Consider the following 8,774-nt stretch of genomic DNA (forward strand, 5'->3'; position numbering starts at 1 on the left):
CCAGCCACTCCTCTCCATGCCTGTAGCGCTGGAGGATAATATACTATACAAAGTAAAATGTTTTAAAATTGCCTATCAGCACAAGACACCCAGTTTATGCCCTTAATCTCCCAGTAAGCTGCAACTGGACGGTGCTGAGAAAGACACTGGTGTGCATAGAAGTTAGGATTTACCCTCCTTGCAAAGTGATTAATACCTGTGTGGGATAAGGGACTTATCAGTGGGTAAAGTGCAGCTTTGGTGCTTAATTCTTAGGTCAGCTCTGAATTAAGACATTATTTTTAATAAGTCATTTTTCTTACTTGTTTGGGATTTGTTGAGAAGCTGCCTTTGCCAATGCTGACAGGGTCGCAATCGAGAAAAACTTATCTACGCAGTTGCAGATAAGCAGGCACTTCTTTATTGCAGCGCTGGGGAGACACGGAGGATAGCTCCTCTAATTGTGCTCTGACACCCATACATTTTCACAGCCTATGTATACGTTTTTAACAAAGCGAAATCATACCAGCTTGCATAAGATGGTCACCTTTTACTCTGCCCCTCGCCTTGACTGGATCCCCACTATCACACCACATAAGACATTGGATTACCCCTGTATGATTTTGACATAGAGAAAAGAAAAGTTCTGGCCTCTTCTTCTCGTACCTTTCCAAGCACCTGTACACACATATCCCGCTCCCTTTTTAACTTTGTAGAGGTCAAAGTGTTCTTTTAATTGTGCAGCTGAAACAAATGCCTACTTTAATCAGCCAGAATTTTCTCATGACTACAACATTACTGTTAAAATAATTTCGTAGAATCATAGAATGGTTTAGGTTGGAAGGGGCCTTAGAGATCAGTTTGCCAAATTATTTCTCGATAGTGAAGAGAAGAGAACAGTGGCCTTGTATAGAGTAGGGGGGAAATCTATTGGGTAGTATTTAAATCAGTCAGAAATGGGTTATTTTACCCATAAATCTGTATTTAAAAAAAAAACAACAACAAAAAAAACCCCAAAAAACCAAAACCGCACACCAACCACAGAGACTTACTCCGTTCCTGAGATAACGGATGACTGAACAGTGGTTTTGTTCTCACCTGGACTGGTAAAACAGTGTTCTTCCTTCTGCAACATTTTAGGACCCAGCACAGTCCTCAGGTTTTCACCCGTCAGCATCCGTTGTCGCCGTGGGGACGCTGACCGGCAGGTGAGACGCCTTGGGCACCCACCAGCTCTTCATGGCTTTCCCAGCTCCCGTCCAAGTTCACGTTCGAGGCTTTAACAGAAATTTGGTGCATGTTGTGCTGCACCAGACACGGTGTAAAAATGCATCCGAAGGGATTTGTTCTGCCTGGAGAGCGTAAGGCGTAAACAAGACCATTTTAAACTGGTTTAAATGATAATATCTCCATTTTATAGGGCAGAGGGAGCCCCTGGTCACTTAGGGGTCAGTGGCAGCCCCTGGTTGTGTGTCACAGAGGACAGAGTCCCTGCACCACAGCTCTGTCCTCTCCTCTAATGTCACTTGAGGGCAGACTTTGCTGCTCCTGTTGACAGCAGCTGCATTTAACAGCGAACATACAGAATAGGATATGAGCCAAGATTATTTAGGGTTGTGTATCAATCCTACACAAAGGGTTGGCTTTATTTACTAGATTATATTTACTAAATAAACTAAAAGGAGAAGCTCTGAGAGGAATCTTTACTTTGCTTTTAATGATTTGATGCAAATATTGAAATGAATGGAGATTTTATCTTTCTCCCTTCTCCACAAATTAAATTTTGGTTCATTAAAATGAATGCAATTAATGTTGTTTAAAAATTAATAAATTAGTTAAAAGCAAATTAATACGTAAAGCTAATCCTCATATCAAAGGAGAACAGTTGTGATTCTTGCTTGTGTTTTCCTTTGCTCTAGGATTTAATGTAGGCAGCAATTTAAATGTCAGCGTAGCATAGAGGAGTCTTAAAGGAGAAGGGGTCACTCTATGTAACGCTTTATTCTGATGCGTGACACAGAGTAAACCAGATTAGAATCTGAAGATTGGTATCAGGGTCAATGTCTGATGGTTTTTCTGGTTAAAAACCCTGGGAAAGAAACTGTCCTTCTGTGAAACGAAACCAAACGGAGCAGCAGTTGCTGGTTTTCTTTTGCTGGTGTAAAACTTGTGCTATTTTGACAGAAGGAAAGTTGGTCAAGGTTGGAGTGGATGGAAATGCTTTGAGCAACGATTTATTGGCCTCTCTCTGTATTTACAACAGGTGGTTCGTGTTTGACACAGAAACAAAGGACTTGGTCACCGTACACACAGATGGGAACGAGCAGCTGTCTGTGATGCGTTACTCACCAGGTTTGAGAGCCTTGAGTTTAAAAAGAGTGACTTCTTAAATTAAATTTGGGGTTGCTTCGTTTTAAAATCATCCCCCACTTGCCATACTGAAGGTTAAAATAAATATGCCATGAAACATTGCAGCGCTGAACGGGCAGTGTCTTAACTCTGGTTTTCTTTCCCTCCCTCCCACACGGTCGATGTGGTTTTACTGGGAAGAAAAAAACCCAGATATGACCTCAGTGCGCATGTTGTTGCAATCAGTTCAGCCCCAAACGGGCCGTGGCTGCTTCCAGAAGTGTCATGTGTCTCTAGCAGTAATATTTGCTGTGTAAACTTGCTGTTTTGCAATCCTGAAACATGCATCAACATGCAACTGAAAAACACAATTAGAATTTAATAGGTTTTTTTTATTTTTCGCTATCAAAGCCTTTAAGAGCGCTTCCTCTTGTCTGAGAGAAACCAACTTTTCAAAATCGGTCCAAGTGCTTTCTTCTAGGAGTAATGACAGCTCACGTTTGTGTTTGTAGATGGAAACTTCTTGGCAATAGGTTCCCATGACAACTGTATTTATATATATGGCGTAAGTGAAAACGGAAGAAAATACACTAGAATTGGCAAGTGTTCGGTAAGTAACCTCTGCTTTACTTCTGGGTCAGCATTAACAACTTCAGTGTGTTTTGTAGCACTGTTACTGCACATTAGTTCCACACAGGACGCTGGTGTTAGTGCAGTTAATAGAGTATCTTTCTCTTTTAGGGTCATTCCAGCTTCATTACTCATCTGGATTGGTCTGTTAACTCACAATATCTCGTGTCTAATTCAGGAGACTACGAAATCTTGTACTGTGAGTAAGAATTATATTTAGGCCTTTTGTGGAAAGTTCAGGCGGTCTAACACAGATTTAAAATCTAAATGAGACCGTATAAGTGCCAAGACAAGCCATATGTTTTAATTCATCTGCTGCAATCAGAAATCTATATAATTTGAGAATGAAAAAAACTTATCGTGTATTTTGTTTGTTTGTTTTTGCAGGGATCCCCTCTGCTTGTAAACAAGTTGTGAGCGTTGAAACAACCAGAGATATAGAATGGGCCACTTACACCTGTACTTTGGGTTTCCATGTTTTTGGTAGGTATCTTTGGTCCTTGTTGGTAACAAACACTTGGGTTGCCAGCTTTTCCTCCCCAAACGGGACTATTCGTGTTTCAGGGAAAAACACAGAACTTCTGCCATGCCATTTTTATTGCAATCTGTCCTCTTATTTCCATCCAGAAAGGCTCTGATTTAATATTCTTGCTAGCTTCAAGTATAAATATTAAATTACAACATAAGTGGGAGACAAGGAAGAAGTCGCACGCTGCCCTTGCTCTCACACTAGAGCTGCTTCTCGTCATTTTTAATTTAAAGCACCAGTTGGATGGAATTATCATTTATTTAGGCAGCTACTGGGCCAAACCCCCTTCCCAGAACCAGTTTCATTTGCACTGGTTACTGCACAAACACAAGACGGGTGACGGTCTCCATCATTAAGTGGTTATAATGTATTTTGATACAACATACAGCAATTAAATTAGAAGAAGAACGGAACAAAATCAGGATGGTTTGTTGCCATGGGACTTCTCTTCTGCTGCTTTTGGAGGAGCTGCGTTCCCCAGCGTGCTTGGGAGCTTTGTACATCTGCAGAGTGAGACAGATGGGTACAGAACTGAGGATGAGAAGCTTCAGATTCTCCAGTCCTCAAGATAAAATAAGATAAGCCACGGCAGAAGTTCAGAGGAGAGGCTGGTTTAGTGTGAGGGGCAAGCAAGGACGATTTTCACCTGTGCTTCAAGTAGATGCAGTGACGTGTCTGAAGGCAGCCAGAAAGGACAAGGAATAAATACAAGTAGCTGCTAGTTTGGACGACTGTCACAGTTATCATTTTAGTAACGTCATAGAGTGTGAGGATGTCCATCAAATTAATGCAGTTTTGAAGTGAAAGGGCATAAGTTACTCAGAAGGGATATGCAGTGCACGAGGAGAGATCGTGGTGCCGTGGATATTGAGGATTCATAGCTATGCAGTTAGATTACAACGATAATGCATAATAATTATAGATGGGAAAAGAATATTAATGGTGGCAGGGTTATAACATTGCCCATCCTTCCAGGAAGATGAAATGCATGGAATTTTTTAATAGCTGGCAAAATCAGAGGAATCACAGGAATTGCTGAGGATGTGAGATTTAACTGTTCCCGTTTCCTTTGGGAATTGCTGTACAGTGGCCAACCTGCAAGTTCTCAGAATTCTTCTGATATAGGAAATAGATGAGCACATGGGGGAGTTTCTTCCAGATTTGGTTCTGGGGAGTTGGGATCCTCAGTGCGGGAAGGAAAAATGCAACAAAATTAAAATAATGGACTTTAGGGAGGGAACCTGCAAAACTCCAGAGCCTGATAGGGAAGATCTGGAGTTGGAGAAGAGGTGAGATGTGGTTGTGCCTTACATGGTACAAGGGGGACAAACCCTGCCAGCCAAAGACAAGAATGGCAGCAGGACGCAGTATCTGTAAAAACAAGTGGTTAGCATCATCTCGAGACCATCAGGACTTATTTGCAGGATGTCACAAGGAACAGGCAAAGTACTGGAAAAGTGGAGAAGAGTGAATGCAGTAACTGCAGAATCACATCTCTACCTCCAGAGCCCATATGGAGAGGATGAAGTGCAAAGTTAGTGGCTAGAATAATCAATTGAAGAGGCTCATAAATTATAAATTGGAAACCAGAGCAGTAACGGTGGAAGTCACTCTGCTGTTCAGTGCTTTGGGGGCTTGGAGCAGCCGGTATGAACAGTCATCAAATGCTTGCCAAGATTGCCCCACTGGACTTAGAGAAGCAGTTGAATCATCCAAGGACACAAGGCTTCGTGTATCTTGATTCTTCAGTAGCTGCTGGCTCACTGAATATTAGAGATACCTTCTCACTCTGGTAAAACCACATAAAAATCACAAATATCCTGCATAGCACTCGCAGATGAACATAACCAGTGCAAGGGGAAGATGAAGGTTGATCTGTTGAACACCTCTCTTCGAGCACGGGAACGGATGAGTCAGCCTGGAAATGCTTAGAGATGATTCAACCCAAAATCAACAGCATGTGAGGAAGTGTGTTCGAGGGAGCGTATTTTAGTGGTGCAGACACATGTTAATGACTTTAAAACACTGATCTGTGTGCTCTTGCATGTGCTGCTGGGTATGTGACCAAGGCATCAGTTCATATCACATGCCCAGTTTTGGGAAAATGAGTATTTGAGGTGAAGGAACAGAAGAAATCTGAGCTGCTGTGCAAAGCTTGACACTGCAAGCAAAGCAGAGCTGAGATTGGGCTCAGAACTGACTAGAAGACTGTACACTGAATGTGATGTTTGAATGTATTTATTAATAGCATGGATGATAAAGCAACATGTATCATTTGTGGGTGGCACGAAGCTGCAGGATCAGCGAGTTGTCTTGAGAAATACAGGAAGGGCATGAAAAAAGGAGGCAAAGAGGAGGTCACACACTCAAACAGCAGAGCCCGGGTGTACAAACACAGGCGAGAGAGCAGATCTGCGCAGAACAACCACATCAGCTCCTGCATCCAAACTGAACGTGAAGCAAAAGCATGACTCTGCTGCAGGGACGATACCCGGATATATCAGCGGGATGGGTGATGAAAAGGGATGCTGTGCAAAATGGGGATAAATTGCCCATTTATCAGGATCTGCTTCAGTCCCAGCTGGAATCGCTGCGGCTGGTGTCTGCCTGTTGGACCAGCAGATAAAGTGGTGTCTAACGACAATAATTATCCATCTCAGTCTTGTTCTGGAGGAGAGAGGTAATGAACGGATCGTAGAGAAGAGGAGGAGGAATAAAGCATGGCGTTGGTCTTCACGTGAGGGGAAGGAAGCGGGCTCCTGCCGTGTCTGCAGAGGCTGGGAACGAAACCGGACCCGTTTGTCACCAAAGGGGGTTCAGGTTGTGTATTTGGAAAAACTGACACGGAGGCACTGGAATAAATTTTGCAAGAACACAGAGTCTCAAAGAAAAACCCTGATACGATGCGTTTCCACACACATCAGGAGTCAGGGCAGTCCACAAATCCAGACCTTGTGTTTCATTTTATTAGCAGAAGGGAAATAAACTCTTATTTTTCTACATAACCATGTGAAAGTCCCGTTAGGCTCAGACACAAGATCTTAATTCAGCAGAATTCTTTTTTTTTAGAGTGAAAAGCACTTTGCTGACTAGAGGAAATGAAGTATTTGTTTGTGTGCTCAATTTCCTATTGGGATCTGGGCTTTCGCTGGTACTGAAGTGCACAAACTGGCTCAGCTGCAGTTAGTTTTACAGTTTCATCGTTGGTTTTTTTAAAACAATGAATCCTTTATTAATATTTTACCAAAAACTTAAGCTGTCCCTTTTATTGCCGTGATAAAAGCCTTTAATTAGTCCCTCTGTGTTGCAGGTGTATGGCCTGAAGGCTCCGATGGAACAGATATCAACGCTGTCTGTCGATCCCATGGGAGAAAGCTGCTCTCGACAGGGGATGATTTTGGCAAAGTGCATCTCTTCTCATATCCGTGTTCACAGTTTAGGGTAAGGAGCTGCCAAAAAACTTACTCTTGTAACGCGGGCAAATACATTGAGTGTTATTTTCCTATTTAAAACAAATAAGGACAGGACTAGAGACTTACCTAAGATTAATTTAATTTTAATTTCAATTTTAAATTCAAATTTAATTACATTTTAATTTCAATTTCAATTTTAATTTCCATTTTCATTTTAATTTCAATTTTTAATTTCAATTTTAATTTCCATTTTCATTTTATTTTAATTTCTATTTTTAATTTCCATTTTCATTTCTATTTGAATTTTAATTTCAATTTTTAATTTCTATTTGAATTTCCATTTTCATTTTTATTTTTAATTTCCATTTTCATTTCTATTTGAATTTTAATTTCAATTTTATTTTCCATTTTATATTCCATTTTAATTTCGATTTCAATTTTAATTTCCATTTTCGTTTCAGTTTTAATATCCATTTTAATTTCAATTTTAATTTCCATTTTAACTTCAATTTCCATTTTAATTTCAATTTTAATTTAAAATTTGATTTTAAATTTCATTTTAAATTTAATTTAATATTAAAGTACTTTAAGAGAATGACGTGATGCCTTGGTTCCGTTGCCATTTGAATGTTATATTTTAATTACACATCTTTATGACAATTCATTTTCTCACTGCTATGTTTTCTAGGCTCCCAGCCACGTGTACGGTGGCCACAGTAGTCACGTAACCAATGTAGATTTTCTCTGCGAAGACACCCATCTCATCTCCACGGGCGGAAAAGACACGAGTATCATGCAGTGGCGCGTCATTTAGAGGAGCCACCGGCATGAGCGTACGCAGTTGAATCAACCATGCACAGAACTTCTGTATAAACTGTATATTTAAAACTTAACAGTATGGTTGCAGTTTAGCCTGGTCACTGTGATTTCTTTTGTTTAAAAAAAATTCTGACAAACCTCAGGAAAATGAAGCCCTGTGCTGGTTACCTTACTCAGTCTGGTGATTTCATTTGGTTTTCGTTGTGTCACACCTTAAGAATGATCATTTTCTGGTGTCCGATATACAATGCAGTACAAGTTGAATATACGAAACGTGGCTTGACAGTTTGCGATCCAGTGGTAGCAGCGGAATGTGACTATCTATCGTAAATGTTTTCTCTAAACACTGCTAAAACGGTCACAAAAATGCCTTTCAAAGACTGTATATATGTGCTTATTTGTTTCACTATCTACACTTTGTACTGTATATCTACTTAGAAAAATCTATGACAGTGTCGAGGTACCGAATTCGTTCTGGCGGAGGGTGACGAATAGATACAAAAAGTATAAAACCGAGCTCTAAGATGCGAACATCAGTGTTCTAGACCTGCCAGTGTGAACGCTGGTAAATCTGTATCCCCGTCGGTGTCACCCGTGAGGAGCCGAGTTCCCTCCCAAGCCAGCCGGGAGGTTTCACCCCGCTTTGACCCGAATATCTCAGCAGGGTTTACAGACGTCGGTGTGGTTCAGGTATTCCCTATGAGTTTAAATCACAAACCTTTTTACTTGTATATGAACAATTTCTTTTTGAAATCAAGACGAGAAAGCTTGGCCACATCCCCCTTCATCGGTCGATATATTTAACTAATATGTATATTAATCAGCATGATGCTATATTGTACATGTATAAGATTTTAGCAGTTCATAACAAATGGTAAGGCAACCTGGCTTTACTTTTTTATGCTTATGGATATTGTATATTTGTATTTTAAGACCAAGTAGACCAAGTCTAAAAGAGATCTTTTTAAGTGTACCATGAACCTGCAGAGGGTAAAGGAAGTCTCGAAGCCTACATGAGATATTGATGTGTAACTTCTGGCCCCTGTGTTTTGTGC

The 8,774-nt window shown here is 40.6% G+C and overlaps 1 protein-coding gene across 1 annotated transcript; it reads left to right on the top strand.

Moving 5' to 3' along the window:
• Positions 1-1,119: 1,119 nt before the first annotated feature.
• Positions 1,120-8,010, top strand: LOC104545719 (echinoderm microtubule-associated protein-like 1; the record flags this gene model as incomplete). Its single annotated transcript, XM_010190924.1, has 7 exons — positions 1,120-1,187; positions 2,243-2,331; positions 2,841-2,938; positions 3,070-3,157; positions 3,346-3,441; positions 6,798-6,928; positions 7,589-8,010. Coding segments are annotated over 7 exons (696 nt in total), but the record flags the coding sequence as incomplete, so codon positions are not given.
• Between the last annotated feature and the right edge of the window lie 764 nt (positions 8,011-8,774).

Source organism: Mesitornis unicolor, unplaced genomic scaffold, assembly GCF_000695765.1.
Source record: "Mesitornis unicolor isolate BGI_N332 unplaced genomic scaffold, ASM69576v1 scaffold16598, whole genome shotgun sequence".
Classification (NCBI taxonomy): Eukaryota; Metazoa; Chordata; class Aves; order Mesitornithiformes; family Mesitornithidae; genus Mesitornis; species Mesitornis unicolor.